At 31.4% G+C, this 19,655-nt stretch overlaps 1 protein-coding gene across 1 annotated transcript in view; it reads right to left on the reverse strand.

Annotated features, from left to right (window-relative positions):
* Positions 1-489: 489 nt before the first annotated feature.
* The window catches only part of LOC106645100 (protein white), a 609,536-nt gene continuing 590,370 nt past the window's right edge, over positions 490-19,655 (reverse strand). The window contains exons 10-11 of the mRNA XM_089592398.1: positions 650-821; positions 490-585 (exon numbers count right to left, since the gene is read on the reverse strand). Coding sequence (XP_089448524.1) covers positions 490-585; positions 650-821 — 268 coding nt within the window. The remainder of the gene's footprint in view (positions 586-649; positions 822-19,655) is intronic.

Here is a 19,655-nt window from a genome sequence, read left to right on the forward strand (position 1 = left end):
AAGGACTTAAGTGGCCCTGCTTGGTGACTTTTCCAGGTCTCATACTTAGACAGGTGGTGGCTTTACACCCATATAAGTAGAAGTAAGGTGGCCCTATCCCCATAAAGCTACGAAGTCTAATCCTGTAACTCTATACTTTTGACCTCCTACTATCATCATAAGTTATAAATAATTTTAGCATCATTATCACAACCTCTTAAAATAGCAATATTTTTACTCACTTTCTTGAGATCATAGTACTTGAATATATTTATAAACTTATATTCAGAGTAACGTCTACAATAGGAATGCTTGATTCATTTAAATTTAATACTTTTTTTGAAGGTGCTATCACTATACTTACTTTTCTTTTAGAGCTAATTTTTTTCCAGATTTGATAACGTTATAAGTTTAATAATCTTTTATTAGTACTTACAAAAACAGTATGAATCAAAATGAATACAGTTAAAAGAACATCTTTTTTACGATATAACCTTTCTTATAATATCTTCACCTTATAGTTTTAAGTAACAAAGCTAAGAAAGCTAAGACACGGAAAATTATAATTAGCAGAACTAGGGCACATACATCCAGCGAAAAATTTTCCTGCAAATGAAAAAAATTGATAAATAGAATATATTTATAGATGTATACAGGAAAGAAATCATACCTTATTAAAATTTAATGTCTGAAGAACTATGACACCAGATTTTGGACACGTCGTATTGTTCCGGGTACAAGCTATAATATTTATGTCTACCCACTGATTAATACAAAGAGCTTCATTACCATATCGGAACCAGGATAAGTAAGAAAACCATTGAAAATACTTTGGCACGGAGCTGTAATAAATAAAAAAAAAATTAGAAATTCACATTCATTAATTTAATGACATTAATCTGTGGCTACCATATTCTGTTAGTCTAATTAATTTAAACAGTTAAAAGAATGCAAAGCATGCAGCAGTATAAGTAGTGGTAAAATCTAACAATTAAATTTCTTATTAAGTAAGTTAAACTGTTACAGTTAATTTATAAAATATTTTCAGGGACGTTAGCTTCTTGAATATTTTTAAGCAACTGTTGTTACGTAAACTTTTTTTACAAATATATTACACCATTTCAAGGTAATAACTATTTAAAACTTTGTTATAAGATGGAAGAATTATGAATAATTTATGATGTTTAACATGTACAAAAAAAAAACACTCTTTTTCAAAGTAAAGAGCAATAACTCTTTATAAGTTTCAATGCATGCAGAGCTAAGACTTGTTAGCATCTTCCTTAATAAAGGTAAAATAAGATCGTATGATTATGATTCACGGCATGGCTATAGTGTAAAAGTAGTTTTTTAAATCAAGCATCTTTTTTCATTTGAATTTTTAAAGATTCAGAGAGCAACATTTTTTTTTTTTTTTTTTTTTTTGAGGTCGTCCAGAATGCCTTGATGACCCATAGGAGGTGATATGAACCCCTTCATTGCGTGAGACTCGCAGTCAGCCTATTAAAGCTTATTTCTTGCTACAATAATCTTGGCGATATTGACGGAATACCCACTTAACTAGCAAGACCTATCTTCTAAGGCTACTCGTTCAAAATCTGCTTTCGCATTAATACATCTAGCCAGTGCCATGGAGTGTTAACCATTAACGTGGCCTGTCATCCAAGTGTCGTTACCATGGTTATATTCCCCTATTTTCATTTCGTTAGACTGTCTGCTGTTTTGTAAGAACATAAATTCCCGTTGCTTCCCCTTGCTGATGGCTTCGGTAAGTGAGCGCAGCTTGGGTTTGCAACGGCCACCTAGCTTTCATCCTCTTAAGCTCTATCTGCATCTTGTAGGCACCGTACTTTTGGTCTCTCCTAGTGCTTTTAGTTTTGAATGCTAAGCAGATCCTACAACCTGCTCTGTGTTTGGCACCTTCTGTTCTGAAAACGAAACATTAGGCCTACTCTTTGAAATCGTTTTAACGGTGATTGCAGCTGCCACATCAAAAGGATAGCTTTGACCGGTCCTCCTTGTTACAGATTTGGGGTATGTGTGCATACCACAGATACCAATACCATCTGAAGACTTGAACCTGTCTTTTTATTTGGCAGCTTGGCAAGCTTGTCAGCAGCCTCTTTGTTTCTTTTATATATCCGGCATCAATCTCTCTAGTATTTACTAAAGCTTTCTTTTACCCTTTTTCTGGCTCCTGGCATTTTTTCAGCTTAACTATTCTTATCTGTGGCAAGCAACCAGGGATTCTATTTAATGCAATTTTGCGTCAGCTTTCTTGGTAATTGGATCGAGATTCTGGATTTCAAGCGTTACCCTTGTCTTATTTTTTTTAACGGATATTAGCCCTTTAACGGTCTTAGCTACTATGATAACTAGGGTCTTTCTGTTTCTATCTGTGGCAAGCAACCAGGGATTCTACTGAATGCTATTTTATATCAGCTTTCTCGGTAAATGAATCGAGATTCTGGATTTCAAGCGTTGCCCTTTTCTTTCTTATTTTTTTTAACGAATTCTAGTGCTTTAACGGTGTTAGCTATTATGATAACCAGGGTATTTCTGTTCCAGCTTGAAATTAGTACTTTTCTTTTAAAGCCTTAGCAAAGCTCTGCTCTTACGCGATACAAACGAGAATTATTCTCTCTTTTTTTCGGGCATTTTCACGTTTGCTGCTGTCACTATCACTAATTTTAATCTTAGGAATCAGCTCACTATTTTCCTGGATCTTTTTGTCTTTTATAAAAGAAGAGTTAAAGGTCTTTTTTGGAGCTCCTGGGCTTCTGATCCGCTTGCCTGTCAGATTGCTTTTTACAATCTGAATTGGATAAAGCAGGCAATTAACTTTTTTTCTAAATTGTACGTCTTTAGCATTTGGTTATCATTGACTTGTTCTAGTAGATTTAGCATCTTCTTTCTTGTCTCTATTCAGAAGCATTAATTTGACTTTTATCCCTTTTTTCATCGGCGTTGCTGTTTTTTTGTGTATCGTTCTTGCTGCTTACACCATACCCTTCATTTTTTTTGCGGTCTTTAAATATGGTATCGTTCTTTGCCTGTTTAATACTAAGTTCTCATTTTAAGTTTCCAGTACATTTCAGATCCATGTCAGTGTTAAACGGGTAATTGTTTTTTATCAACAGGTTTTTCACCCTACAATATTCACACCGTGAAAGCGTGTACTGGCAAGTAAGATCGCCCTATCAACTAAATTAAAAACAACATTTCTCTTATAGCTAACTGGATGACCAGAAAAATAATTTAAGATTCGTCCAGAAGAAGTAGGTTTTTCAAACCAGTCAAAATAAAAATAATTAGAATTTCTTATTATCGTTTAACTTTATTAATAAAAACATAAAGGTCAGATTAAAAAGACACAAATACAGTAATCATAACAGAAGCACTACAAACACCTACCCTCTCTGCAAAATTGGCATACCATACATTGACCATAATTTTGAAAAAATTTCAACCATGTTAAAACCCTATAATATTCACACTTGCTCCCTTATTAACAATAATCTGCAGCATATCGTCTGCCTAAGAAAAGATACAACGAATAAACATAAACAGACAAATAAAGCTTATAAGTTTTATTGTAAAAATTGTCCTGCGTCATATGTGAGTAAAACAAAGCGAGCGGTGGAGGTCCGCATTAGTGAACATATGAAAAGTAAAAACTCTGATTCTGTTGTTTGTGCACACCAAATCAATTTTGACCATGACTTCGATTAGGATAACTTTAAAATCCTTGACAAAGAATTCAATTACAAAGAAAGAATTATTTCCGAAATGCATTATATAAAACTCGACAAACACAACATTAATAGAAAGGAAGATATGCTTTCCTTTAATAGAGCATACCTTCCTTTACTACGAAAGTTTAAATGTCCCGATCGAGTTCATCGCCCTTTACTGTCTACCTTTGTGGCTTCGCCTATTCGCTCCGTGCATCAGGTTGGAGGGGATAAAAAAAACGACTGCAGCGCTGTAGGTGAGCAAAATTGGCGGACCCGTACCCCCATGAATCTTACAGTAAGCGTTGTCTTATATGAGAAAAGATATTATTTCATTTAAAGTAGTTAGTTAAAAAATCAAAGGCGGAAAAAAGTGTTATTTAGCCAAACCGGATCTATAATACGGATAAATAATTTTGCTAGGCACTTCAAATCGCCCGAAATTTCAAATAATGGGTTATTAAATATCATCTGTCATATAGTACACAACACACATACTTATCTGTTATGTTGTATACGTGAGAGCAAGAACTCTAAGCAGTCGACATAGGCTGCCGCTAGCTGTATAATCTGAATCAGTGTTTACGTTTACAAAGTAACGAAATGCGTACGAGACAGTATTGCGTTGTTAATTGCAACAAGAAAGAAGAGCAGGGGGTGGTGCTGTATGAATCTTCAAGTAGACCCCATGAAACAAATCAGAAGGAGCTGTGGATTAGGGCAGTTAGGAGACAAAAGTTCGTACCTAACCTACGGAATTTTTTTTATTATTATTATTGATTAATAGTAAAATTATCATGAAAATTTTACAGTCCTGATTGCAGTTTGTGGCACACATTTATGTATATGTTTCCATAACCTACATTTGTCAAGCATAGGCAATAATGTACTGACAGATCATTCTACTTTGTATGGATTTAAGCTGACAGATGTTCGTCTCACAACATAGCAATTGATCAGATGACCGACTCCTTTATTTACATATTTCTGTACGTAGGCAACGTGCCACTTTCTACTAATTTTTTAGCTTTTTTCAGCGTTTCATTATTAAAAACTATGTTGCAGCTTATACGTTTAAGGCCTGTTTGCATAATCATATCCATTTTTTAGGGTGCTGATGTTTACGCGATAGCAGTATGTACGTCTTATTCAATAAATAATACTTTCTCCTATAAGTGACAGTGTTACGATTTAATCATACGGGGGTACGGTATTGCGCGATTCTGACACCTAGGGCGGCCCTGCGTGTCATGCACGGAGCGAATATAAGCGCTGGCTTGTTGTTGTAATTTATTGTCAGTCGATAGCACGATAGGTGACGAGTAAGTCAACCAAACTTACGAATTCTAACGTACCTGCGGTAACAATTTACATTAAAATTTATTGTATTTTTGTGTTTGAGCCTTTCAGATCACTCATTGTGTGTTTTTAATTTTAATTTTGTAGCCTGATGAGGATGACCCATATTGTCAGCGAAACGTTGTGCATTAATAAATCAACGCAAAAAAATTTAAATACACTTTACTTGTATTTATTTATTTTGTCACATTTCGCCCCCAACGGATCACTGATCACTTTTAATATCTAAATTCACCTGAGGGCACTGATATATCTAAACCAACCAATAGTAATTATTCTTATAATTTCTGTTAGTATTATTATTATTATTATTACCATTTTTTTATTATCACTATTACTATTATTATTATTACTATTTACATCTACATTCTTCCTTGACTTGCTCCTTTGTCATCAAATAATAGTTAGACTCAATCTTAGTAATGTGGAGCAGGACTATTTATTAATAATTGAATTACATAATTAAATATTCCACTGTCTATCTAATAGCCTTTTTAGGATTAATGTTATTTTACTCGTCAGCGCCATCTGAGTATGACTCTTCTCAAAAGATTTTTATGTTCATAAGTTAATTTTCAAAAACTTGACTGTTATTAGAACTAAATAAAGTGTTGCGATATGTGGATGAAGTAACAGGTGCCATAATGCTTGTTGTCTTCGCACCTGCATGAATATGAATCCTGAAGAGGCTGTCAGAAGGACAGCAAAATATTAAGTTATTTAATTAAACTAAGAATAAACAATTATGCTCTACATGACTAAAATAAGGTCTAAATATTTCATTATTATTATTTTTATAATTATTATTTTAAATGATAATATTATTATTATTATCAGTATTTTCACTACAATGTTACTCGCTATATTGACTTAATGCCCACTAAACTGGCAAGACCTATCTCCTTGGACACCTGGCTCAGAATCAGCTTCCGCATTAATACTTCAAGCCACGGTGACGGAGTATTGACCATTGACGTGGCCTTTTATCAAAGGGTCCTTACTGTCGTGATGTTGCCTTCTCTTCGTTCCATCTGGTCACCTACTATTTGGTGGAAACATTGATTTTCGTTGTTTTCCCTTGCTGATGACTTGAGTAAGTCAGCGCAGATTGGTTCTGCAACGGTTAATAGCTTCTGTTCTCTTAAACTCTATCTGCGTCTAGTGGGCACCTTACTTTTGGCCTGTTCTAGTGTCTTTCTAAATGTTAGGCAGCTGCTGCTACCGGCTCCACGTTTGACACCTTTTGTTTTGCAAGATGAACATCAGGCCTCCTTCTGGCAATCTGTTTGTTATTACATCGAAAGCATAGCTTCGACCAGTCTTTCTTGTTGCAGTTCCGGGCTATGTGTCCATACCCCAGACACCAGTCGCATCTGAAGACTTTAACTCATCTCCTTACTTGGCAGCTCGTGAAGCCTATTAGCAGCCTCTTGGTTTCTTCTATATATCTAGCATTAGTCTCTCCAGTATTTACTAATGCTACTTTCTACCTTCTTTTATTGGCTCCTAGTTGCATCACTGTTTTCATCTTTGGCAAGCAACCACTAATTCTACTCAATGCACGTTCGACATCAGCCTTCTTGGTAATCAGATCCAGATCCTGGATTTTGAGCGTTACCCTTTTCTCGACTGATTTTACGGATCTCAGCCTTTTAACGAACACTTTGACTGGGGGCTCAGCCTCTTACGGATTAGAATCAGTCCTCGTATTTTTAGGAATTGAGTAAAACGTTGCCTTTCCATGACCTCGACGAAAATTCTCTTTTTTTCAGGCATTATCTCGTTTGTCACTGTGACTGTCATTGATTTTAACGTTAGGGGTTAAGCTCTTGATTTTACTGTTTCATTTAGTCAAGCCAGTGCCTGTATGTTGGCACACAGGCATACATCTGACGATATAATAGTGCCTCTAACGAGTGCAATTAATACAGCAACTCTCGTGGCTGAATCGTCAGCGTAAATTTTCAAGAATCCTTAGTTGATCAGGTTTGAGACCCTGCTTTGCCTTTTTTGCAGAGAAATTTACTCCCATATTTAAGAGTCCTTATTCGATTTATTCAGTAAATCAGAACTACCTGCTTCCCATCTTCATGAAAATTTCCAAAACTTTTTCCGTAACGATATGTATAAACATCTCTCTCTCTCTCTCTCTCTCTCTCTCTTAAAAAAAATCTTAAAACTTTATCAAATTGGCAGCATAGTGATCTTCTTGTTTTTGTCAATCTGCTATAACCTTGTAGACTACAAATTTTGTTTCAGCCAACTTGCATTTTTGAGCGCACTATTTACTCTTTTTTTTTTTTTTACAAAAAATGAGACTTACAAATTTATTTTAAGTCTCGTCTAAAAATAATTCGCTTGAGTTAAATATTCTGTCTTAGATTCATCCGTAAATCTGAATCTCTTGAATACAGAATTATTGTTAAATCAGTTTTTTTAATAAAATCGTTAAACATTACAAACGTATAATATTCATTACACAATCATTATATCTTTGTTAAAAAAAGGCAAATAAAACACTTATCTGGTTTTTTTATTCAGTGTACTTTTGCTGTCTATCACGACTTGCACGTTTGTTTATTCCTAGTATTAATGTTAGGTGCATTGGATAAGGTACCCCCTTCTACATCAAACATGGCATCACTAGCATTAACATTTTGATTAACATTAATACAGCTTTTGAGTGAATTTGATTTATAATAACTTCTCTGACATGATCGTGTTGAAACTTCAGACATCAGATAATCACACTCTGTGCCATAACACACGTTATCATTCTCCTAATGTGTCCCATAATTGCTTGCACTTAAAGTGCCATTTATTTTTAACACTCCATCTGCACATTACTGGTTTATCAGTTATACAGTATCAGGACATAGTTACATATGCTTTCTCTGCTCATCGAAATCGGAAAAAGTTTCTTTTGGAAAAGTAGACACTGCACACACATGTTGTTTTAAAATTAACTTCATGTGACAACTGTTAGCCACTTATCCATTTTTGACGAAGAACCTTATCAGTGGAAAGCGTGTTTATAAATTTGTTGTAATATTTTATTATAGTTAAAGGAATTTTTGGTATGAGTACTGCTAATACTTAATACATACTTGTGAAAACTACGGTTGCAGTTTACATCCCCATACTAAGCTTGGCAGAGTATATACACTTTTTTACCATTTGCGACATTTCTTAGGCCTTTCGGTGTTTAATGTTACTACAATGATAAATATACTACAGATAAATCAATGTTTTTAAATAAGTAAATGTAAACCAAGCTTTATTAGCAGAGGTGAACAGATGTAGTCAGCTCGAGAATACAATCTATATACAAAATATTTTTAATATTTATTTTTATAGGCCAGATGGAAAGCTGAGGTTTTTTCACATTAAAAACGTCTTTTTGCACAGTGTGCTCTCACTGAAAGATTCAAGTAAAACAATACGAAAAAGTAGACGTTCGGCCGTCTGAACGCGTGCCGAGGCACGGTGCAGCGCTACGCCACACAGTGTGATGAAAAGCAGAAAATGAGTCAACATTCGTCCAAAGAACTATGTTTTGATATCATTCTACTCGTCTTTGACTCTAGTCTTAGAATCCGCTTTCCTCACATGTCTATGTTGTTTTATGTATTGTGTAGGTAGCGCTGAATTCGTCACAGTGGCCATACCTAATTGCTGATATTTGATTTTCATCAAAGTTTCGACCATAAAATATAAGTGAGTATTGTTTCTTATAGTTTTTTGAGGCACTGAACAGGGAAATGATATCTATTTTCCATGTAATAATTGTTAAACAATTTGTTTAAACAAACATAAATTTGAAAATTTTTAAAATACAAGCAGCATATACTTTTTATAAGCTTTAAGGTTTGTCGTTAGAAATTTAATTTTTATGTTGCAAAAAAAAATTGTTCAAACACTTTGTTTTAATGGGGAAGGACTTGAAATTTTTTGAAACATAAGCTGCACCTATTTTCTATGGTTTTCAATGTTTGTTAATTCTAATATAATATTTATATTTCCAAAAAATTTGTTTAAACGAATTGTTTCGATAAATATCAAAACAAACATTTCTCCTAACATGCAATAAATATTTTCTATAGTTTTTAAGAGGAACGATAAGGAATTTGAGATTTATATTGTGAAATTATGAGTTAAAGAAATTGTTTGAACAATTATGGGATCATAATTTTTGAACTACTGGACGACTCATTTAATCTTACATCCCTGATGTTACTTCTCAAGGATCTGTTATTTGTCTATTAAAAAATATTTTTATAACCAAATAGTTTAAGCAAAGATGAGAACATACATGGTAAAAAGACAAACGATATATGTTTCAAAAGTTATAGATGTCCGTTTTTAATTGTTTATCGTTCACTTTTGAAACCTGATTGCTTATATAAGTTTTTTTATGAATTCTGCTGAGAGTTGGGTTAAAGAGTCAACAATACAATAAGCTTTTGTTTCGTAGGGCATACAAGACCATAATATTGACTCGCAATATGTACTTTTGCTAAACATTCATCTGACTCCAAGTAGTAAATGGCAAAAAGGTTAAAAAAGTTGTATGTTATATTAAACATTTTTTATGATAATTGTTGCATATGTATATGTTCTATAAAAAAATTTTGATCCCAAATGTTTATAATAAAATCACAAGTTTATTTACAGAAGTTTTAAATGTTGAAAGGCAGAATTTGTATTATTTGTCACGTTTAGATTCTCTTATTTTACAATTTGTTATTACATAAATGTTGTAAGGTTCGTAAGTAAAATAAACATAGCTTATTGGAAAAGAAATTTCTACGTAAATAAAGTGTTTTTTATTTCCAGTTGAAATAAAAATTGCAAGAATTGTTTATTCAAGTGAGCTCTACACTAGTACCTATACCAAAAAATCCTGCAGGACAACTTGCAAGATCGTTTGAGTACGAGTGTATGACATTTAATAAAAATTATATGTTCTACTGGATGATTAAAATTACATGCAAACAATAAATTTAAAACAACAAATAGGTAATTACAGTATTTATGCACCATTTTTTCCGATTTTATACATTGCGTATTATAATAGTCAAATGAAAAATGAAAAATGACAAGTATGTTAAATTCAGCTTCAGCAAAAACAGTGTATCTGCTACCTAAGGCATCTTTCAGATTTCTTAAGACTTGTTGATATTCAAGATATCATTGTTTACCTTTTTGACCACCAAATATTTTAGGATTTTTAATCTCAAAGTTATCGTAACACAGAAATCTTAATTATCTTATATTTCTGTAAAATAAATTATTTATTGAGGAGTCAACTCATAATGCTATTATTGTTGAAGCAATTTGTTTAACTTACAGTTTTCATAACAAAAATCTTAAATTTCTTAAACGATTTTTTTTGCAAAACGAATAAAAAATTTATAACGAGAAAGCTCGAAACCCATAGAGAATAGGTGCAGCTGGTGTTTTAAGAAACTGTAAGTCCCTGTTTGTTTATACAAAATGCTGAAACAATTTTATTTTGCAAAATAAATGTTAAATTCGTAACGACAAACCTAAAAAACAATGAAAAATATGTGCTGCTTATATTTTAAAAATTTTCGAACCCATGTTTGTATAGACAATTTGTTTGAACAAGTTTTTTGCAATTTTAAATATTATATTGGTCTCAACAAACATGGAAAACCATAGAAAATAGGTGCAGCTTGTGTTTCAACAATTTTAAGTCCTTGTTAATGTAAACAAAATATTTAAACAATTTTGTTTTTGCAAAATGAATATTAAATTTATAATGATACACCTTCAAACTCATAGAAAATATGTACCACTTGTATTTGAAAAATTTTTGAACCCATGCTTGTCTAGACAATTTGTTTGAACAAATTTTTTTGGAAATATAAATATTTCATTCGTATTCATTTCATTCGTATCAACAAACATTGAAAACTATGAAAAATAGGTGCAGCTCGTGATTCAAAAAATCTTAAGTCCTTGTTCATTGAAACGAAATGTTTAAACAATTTTTTTTGCAACATAAACATTAAATTTGTAACGACAAACCTTATAACCCATAGAAAATACGTGCTGCTTGTATTTTAAAAATTTTCAAATTTGTGTTTGTTTAAACAAATTGTTTAAGCGATTTTTTTGCCAAAAAGATGTCATTTTCGTGTTAAGTGCCATAAAAAACCATTCGAAACAATACTCACTTATTTTTTATGGTCAAAACTTTGATGGAAATCAAATAGAGGCAATTAGGTATGGCCACTGCGACGACTTTAGCGCCATCTACACAATACATAGTACAACGTAGACATGCGAGGGAAACGGATTTAAAAACTAGAGTCTAAGACGAGTAGAACGATATCAAAAAATAATTTTTTGGAGCAAAATTTAGTTGACGCAGGAATTGGGACACGTTTTTTGCGTTTTGTCACACTGTATGCCACGCTTAAGTTAACTATGAATATTACTAATTTTTAAATACTTTTTAAACTAATATTCTTTATAATTTTTTAGTTTCAGATAAAGTTCGAGATGTAGGCTTTTTGGTTTTATTATATTGTTTTGGAAAAAGTTGATACTCAGAGCTCATAGAAATTTTTTTAATTTCAATGTTTTATCATCGATTGGAATGATAGCATAGAATTGCAAAGTACCTGGTATTAATTTTGCTCCATCAAATCAAGATTTAAATTTAATTTTACATTTCTTATGCAACCTTTTACTCAAATAAAACACCTTTGTTTTCTTGCAATAATTCTTAGCCTACTCGTACAAGTTTTCTGCTGTTAAAATTTGGTTATTCAAGGAAACTTGAAGACTTGCACGTCTTGCACCTCTTGTTAAGTTGGCTCTAATACCATCACACGCTTTTTTTAATAATTAGTAGCAAAAAAATGCCATTCCAAATCAATTTAAAATTTTTTTTTGTGGAAAAGTATGTTTTAACAACTGCTCTTACTTTTGAAATGTTAAATGGATCCATCAGTTATTTAAAAAGTTTTCTTTACAATAAACTTTGATTTAAAAAAACTTAGTAAAACTTTTTGATACTCATACACAGAAATTTTATCATGGTTGTAGGAAATAACAGCAATATTTATGTGTTTAAGCTTTTTTTCTATATAATAAATTATTTTTTTCATAAAAGTAAATGTTTCGTAGCAAAATAATCATCAGTTTTGAGTTTTAATAATTTTTCTCCTAGTAAGTTAACGAAATCATGAGAATTTAAAGTTTGTGTAGCAATGCTACATCTGTCTGATTAAAGACACGATTCTTATTTGATTTCACAAATATTATGTTTTTATAAACAGTCCAGAAGATGTTGACGTAACGTTGACGTATTGGAACAATCTAGACATCCTGCATCTAAGAAATATATTTCAATAGAGTTACTGCACACTACTGCTTTTATGCAGTTGCGATAGTTTTTAAGAGGCAGTTCAGTATTCTGCGTTGAATGTTCCAGATCTATCTATAGCTTTAAGAATTAGTTAAAAATTTTCATAATGTACACAAACGCATACATTACGTGTATCGCTAGTTCCAGCTAAAACGCAGTGTGATGGCCTTATGTGTGAGAATTTAGTATACCCCTCTTTATAATGACTTCACTTTTTTTGAACGAAGCATTAAGTTTCATTATTGTTTCTTAGCAGTAATATTTTCTGAACATGTCTTTGTTCACCGTTTTTCTGCCCGACAGATACAAAATCTTTCATACCTGGCATTAGTCGACTCTTATCGTCCCTTTCATCAAAATTCTTAACTAAAACTATCAGTTCTTCTGAAAGAGAATTGTCTTTTAGTTTAGATGGCATTGAGAGTACGCCGATTCTTTCTTCTAATATTCTCGCTGCTCGAGCTTGTCTCTCACTGCAACTAAACTCTCTCATCAAATCATTCTCCTCCAAAAATCAGGAGCAAAAGTGAGTAGCTGTATTCTATCTTGATTCTCTGTAGACTCTAAAAACTTTTTTTTTTTTTCTAAAAAACTACAACTACTGCTTTGTGATAATCATTCCCACATTCAAATTTCAATTTTTTCCCATCATCATTCCCTGAATCAGATTTCTAGTTATTAATTAAACGATGACAATTCGCACAGATTTTTGAATTTTTTTGAACAAACAGATAAATGTTTCTCATAGAGTTTAAGAAAGAAATAAAATCTTTAGAAGATGAGTAATTGATAAGTGTTGAAGGATTAATACATTTTTTAGCAATCATAAATGAACGATTATTGATACAACCACTTAAAGTGTTAGATTGACTTTTTCAAAACAATCAAGTATGAATGCCTTTGTGTGCAAGGCAATTATAATGAATTTAGAACTAAAATATGCTTTATGTTTAGACGGTTCTTTTAATTCTACCTGAAAAGCATATAAAAAATCAAAGATTCTATTTAAATTATGCAATACTATGTTAAGTAATAACGCACAAGCATATTTCATTGTTAAATAAATAATTAAATGTTACAAAACTATTAATATAAGTTAACTTAATCAGAGCGCGGTACGGGCAGCGCCGGCCTGTGGCTCGAGTTTAGTTGGCTGAACGTCTACTCTTTGGTATTGTTCTACTCAAATTTTTCAGTGAGAGCACACATTGCGAAAAGACGTTTTAAACGACGACGATTCGCGCAGATTTTTGAAATTTCTGGGACAAACGGATAAATATTTCTCATAGAGTTTAGTAAAAGAATCAAATCTTTAGAAAATGAGTGATTGATAAGTATTAAAAAATTTATACAACTTTTAGCCATCGTGAATAAACGATTGTTACAATTGCTTAAAGTGTTAGATTGACTTTTTTAAAACAATCAGGTATGAATGCCTTTGTACAATGGCTTATTGAAGGAATCCTGTTTTATAAAATAAGTATGAGCTTATGATTTTCGCAAATACGCCATCTACAGCAAGTTAAATAAATTGAAATATGCAAGGCAATTGTAATGAATTTAGAACTAAAATACGCTTTTTGTTCAGACGGTTCTTTTAATTCTACCTGACAATCACATAAAAATTAGAGATTCTATTTTTATTATATAATACTATATTAAGTTATAACGCATAAGTATACTTTATTGTTAAATGAAGAATTAAATGTTTCAAAACTAATAATATTAGTTAACTTAAACGGAGCACGGCATGGTGCCGTCCTTTAGAGCGCGTTCAGACGGCCGAACGTCTACTCATTGGTATTGTTTTACTCGAATTTTTTAGTGAGAGCACACTGTGCAAAAAGACGTTGTTAATGTAAAAAGACCTCCGCTCTTCATCTAGCCTATCAAAAAAAATATTAAAATAGCTTTTTTCGAGATATAGCATATTTTATGTTTTTTTTCAGTAAAAACAAAATTTTTCGAAAAACTAAGGACACCATCAAAAAGCTGACTAAAAATTTTATTAAAAATGCTATTTAAAACATTTTTTTAGGATAGCAATAAGGCCGAGAAATTGAGCTAAAAACAATGAATTTAAGCGCTCGCACGGCAGGCTTGGGACGTTTCACGTAAAACGCCTTATATATATAATAAACTGAATATAAAATGCATAAGCTCCATTTTACACCACAAGGCTCCACCACTGATGCACTATCGTTTCATCCCTACCATCATGCTTGGAGTGAGAGAGAGATATATATATATATAACACATGGACCCTTGTTTAATAGCACAAGGAGAAAAAGAGAACACTCCAAAAGATATATATGTAAAAGTATATTCAGAATTTTGAATTCTTATACAGACAGCAACATAGCTTAGCATTTAAAAAGTGTGCACATATACATAGCGTGGTTGCAAAACGTAGTTTTTATTTGTGCTCTGTAATATTCAAGTCTTTAATAGCGCATTTGGTTAACCATCCTATTAGTATGAAACGGTTAATCATGTTGATTCGTTAAAAACTCAAACTTTTGATTTTTTTTGTCTATTTTGACTTATTAGTTGACTTTTATTTTTTTTATAATTTCAAAATCTTGTAAGCAAGTAATAAAAAAATTTGGGTATAGGTTCTTTAACTACAAACAGAATATGTAAGTTTATAAAATTTAATCATTATAACCTTACTTCCACGAGCACAAGTAAACATTTAATAGATTATTTTTATTTATTTGCAGATAAAGTCTTGAAACACCATTCGTTGAGGAAGTATGCTACACGTAGTGCAGAAGATAGCTGTTTGTTTTTAAAATACTATGAAAGATGAAAATCTAGAATATAGATGAGAAGACAAATATGTACTTAACGCTTGATATTTTTCGTAATTGTATGTAACATAACCAACTTTAAGATGTTAAATTAAATTTAATGGGGATTGATGACCACCATAAGTATCGAAATATGAAACATCATTTCCGCATTTTCTGAAGGCAACCCAGGGACTGCCAGGACCGTCTTTATCATCTCGATCAACAATAGCTTATTTATTTTTAAGTAAACCGTAAGATAGCATATCATTCCTTATGTACACTCCTGGATAATGCAGGATTTTTAAAGTTTAGGCAAATTTTATAATATCATGATTTGTTAGCGCTCGATTGGGCAGTTTTACTTGAAACATTTTTTTTTAACTCATGTCCTGGTTTCAAGTAGATACTTAATTGTTTTTTACGAAAAACTTTTTTTTACTAAGCAAAATAATTGCTTTATATATACTTCTCGCTTCATTAGCAATAGCTCCTACTGCGCTTACACTTATAAATACAGGAATAATATAGGGTAAAACATCACTGATTTTTGGGGGTAAAGGTAGTATACGAGGTGTTCTGATATTTTTATTACCACCAAGTTTTTGAAGTTATACTTCCACAGGCGCGTTCTGCTTAACGGAGTAAATCAACGATTGCAGATTGGTGACCTTGTGAAAAAGTGTAACGGAAGTGGATTTTGCTTTGATTTTCGCCATTCGCCCCAGCTCTCTTGATGTACTTTTGGTCTCTAGTACTACACCACACAACTTTATAGCACCACACCATACAACATTATCCCACCAGACCACACCACACATTTTGAGTTTTACTTATTTTTTCTTTTGACCAATTTAAAAAAAAAAAAAAAAAACAGTTTTCAAAGAGATTTTCTAATTTTCCCCCGTCCTCCAGTGCACTGGGCAATCTCCTTACCTACTCTGATATGAGCGGGCTCGGTAGGAAAACCGATTACTTTATTTTGTCTTACAGTTTATAACTAATTTTTAATGCAAATTCTTATCTATCATGGATTTACTTATTTGGTTTTATTTTACATTAAATAATCAAGTTATTAATTAATATATGTTATTTTTATCAATGTTTTCTTAAAAATTTGGAACATTCATTGATTTATGATAAATTTGTTACTTTTAAAATAAATAAATTATTGTTTATACAATTTTTTTACATTTTCTCAGACCTTTCGTAATAAAAAAAAAAAAAAACACTCTTGTATAGTACAAACACAATAATCAATTTCTATTGCGTCTTTTTCTTTCACAATTTTTTCTTTGTAACTGAGAACATAATTCAGAAAGGTGAAAGAAGCGCAAATATTTGCTGCAACGCTGGAAACTACTTTTCTCGTAAAGATTAATTTACACGCACGGTTTTACGCGTATTTGGCCCGTTTTTTGTGTTAATGAGAAAAACAAATTATATATAAATATATAAATATAAATATAAATATATATATATATATATATATATATATATATATATATATATATATATATACAAATCAATTTGGAAATGAAACAGGTTTATATAATAAAAAATTTTGTATACAAACACAAAAATATTACCTTTATATGAATCTTATAAATCCAATTCGAATTGATTTTTCCATAAGGATACATGTTTATTAAAAAATTCTTTAAATTAAACATGTGAAAAAGGATAGAGCTGAAAGATCTGCTATTTTATAAGGGTATTTCTTGTTTTCTTCGGAAGATTTTTTAAAACTATCGGAAGATTCGATGAAAAAGCACAGTCTTTTACTGACTAGCTGCAACATTATTTATATTGTATTGTGCCATAAAGTATTGCTTATTATTGTTCTGTTATTAGATATTAAAATATTTAGTGACCCCATACCCAACTAATGTAGTATATACTTATTTCAACGATAATTGCACCATATTTGTACATAACATCGTTTGATACAAGGTATATTTATAATCATATTATTTTTCATATAATTTTATAGAAGCATTACTTCCTACATGAGTACTTTAGCACATTCTGTGTACCGGTTTTATAGCATCTCATGCCCCCTTCAAAGGGGAATTTGTAATTTTGCGAGAATGTTTACTTTGAACCGTAGACTTTCTTGCTCTTTGAATTAAATTTCTTTTAGACAACTTTGTTCCTGGTCCAGAGTATCGATAGCCTGGTATGCGTAGTTCTACAAAAAAACTATTCACTAGTCTATGAATCACTCAATAGCCTTATTTTGATCAAATGGTCATCACTGTTCAAAAGCTTAATTGCAAATAATGTTAAAATTATAAAGATACTTTTTTTATTACTTAATCAGTCAAATATACGTAAGCCATTGTTCAGTCATCATTACTTACATTCAGCAAAAATAAAACTTCCTGTTGAAAATTATGACACACTTGTTAAACAAAAAAAAAAAATATAACAAAACGGCATGGAAATACTTTCCAACTCTATTGGAGTGGCTCTTTGTAGGCCCTTTAAACTGCAGAAAGACAAACAGCTTACTTAGTTTAATAACATGTTCTAACGGAATAAGATTAGAAAACGTATAAATTAGATTAAAATCACTGAATTAATTAAAATATACGTTTCTGAAAGAGTTATTATAATTTATTAAGCATATTTAATATATATACTTTAGTAAGCATCAAGTTGTAGTAGTGCCAGGCAAAGTACTCTCTACTTTGTTCATGATTTTTTAAGATAAGACGTGTAAAAAGCCAGACAATATTAAAGTTGTTTTTAAATGGGGAGATACAGAAACGTCAATTATATCGATCCATGTCAATCTTACGTACAAGTTATAAAACATTTGGTTCAAGGTTATGTTTATCTGTTGGCAATATTAAGACAGGATGATATGAATTTAAAATACATTTATTATGATTATGTAAATGTAGACATCACTTTTGCAGAATTCAAAAACTTATGCATAAGATGTTAGAAAGACGGAAAATATGAGTTTGTCGTGATAGAAAAGGATAAAGATGTTCAGAAAGGTAGGTATAGAAAGTTGTACGATTGTTTCGGTATAAGTGTAACACATACACCTTAAAATTATTTTAGTCTTTTAATATTTAGCAAACACTCAACATTTCTGGAATTTGTAGAGAGTAAGAAGTTCTTCAACTGAATGAAAAGTCTAGAGAAGCTATAAACCATAACCATAGATTGTTAACAAATGAAAGAACAAATTTCAAGAAAGCCATTTGTAAAGAATTTGAACCAGTTACTAATTCTCTTATACAAATCATTTAAGAAAGGAAGAGAATATTACTTCTCACATGTTTATACCTTCAGTTGATCAAAAGAATTTGGATAAACGCATGCAAATAAGAAAACATGTCCATAATCTCTACTGTTACGTCATCCATTAATTATAAAAGTGACGCTGATGTTTTTACTGATGTAACTATCAATCTATCCAAGCATACCTTTTAAACTCTACATTTCTAACACTTATGACGTTAATTTATTTTTTGGAAGTACTTTAGAAGGCTATACCACAATAGTTAAGTATGATGACACGAAACATAATTCATCTGATGTTGTCAAGTCGTATCTTCAAATAATCGATCAAAATAAATTTGTACAATCAGATCAAAATTTTGTTGTATGAAACGAAAAAAAAATTTAAATTCGGGTTATTCAAAGATAAGATGTGATAACCAAATTTTAATAATTGTTTGAAGGTATTTTAAAATTGTTGTGTTGATGAAGCTGTTTATTAAAAAAGATTTTAATAAGAATCTTATCACGAATAAGGATTTAATAAATTTACATTTTTTTTTAGAAACTTTAATTGTACACAAAAAAATTCTTTTAAATGCAAGTAAATGAAATCAGAATAGTGCAAAATTTATTTAAGTAAGTGGACCCTTGTTTGATAAGGTTGTTGCAGAAAAACAAGGTGGTGCATTACCCCTACTGAGAATTGTACGTTAAAACACGCAGACAGGCTATTCAAATTGGGATAATCCCAATGAGCTAGCTCATCGCCTTCAATTTTCAACCACTGAGAGGTTAGCTTGTAATTCTAGCTACACAAATAACATTCATTCAATTATTGAAAAGTTGCGAAACGGTGGTGTTATATATTAAGCTTATAATTAATCTTGACTTCAGTATCAGCATAAATGCTGATGTATTCAAATGTCAGATAAAACTGAGGGTGGTAGCATTCGAGGCCCTCCAGGCATCGGATACAGACTCACTCCCGATGGCCAGTATGATTTGAAAAACAAAAGATTGTGCAATGTTGCACAACCGATACAGAGTTAGAATACAGTAAATTATGCTTACGTGGATGAAAGATTTTAAATTATTATTTAAAAAATCGAAAACATTCGAACTGTCACAGACAACTTAAAAAAATAATTT

This window comes from Copidosoma floridanum, unplaced genomic scaffold (genome assembly GCF_036245765.1).
Source record: "Copidosoma floridanum isolate Cflo_tuat_1 unplaced genomic scaffold, Cflo_Japanese_pri ptg000016l, whole genome shotgun sequence".
Classification (NCBI taxonomy): domain Eukaryota; kingdom Metazoa; phylum Arthropoda; class Insecta; order Hymenoptera; family Encyrtidae; genus Copidosoma; species Copidosoma floridanum.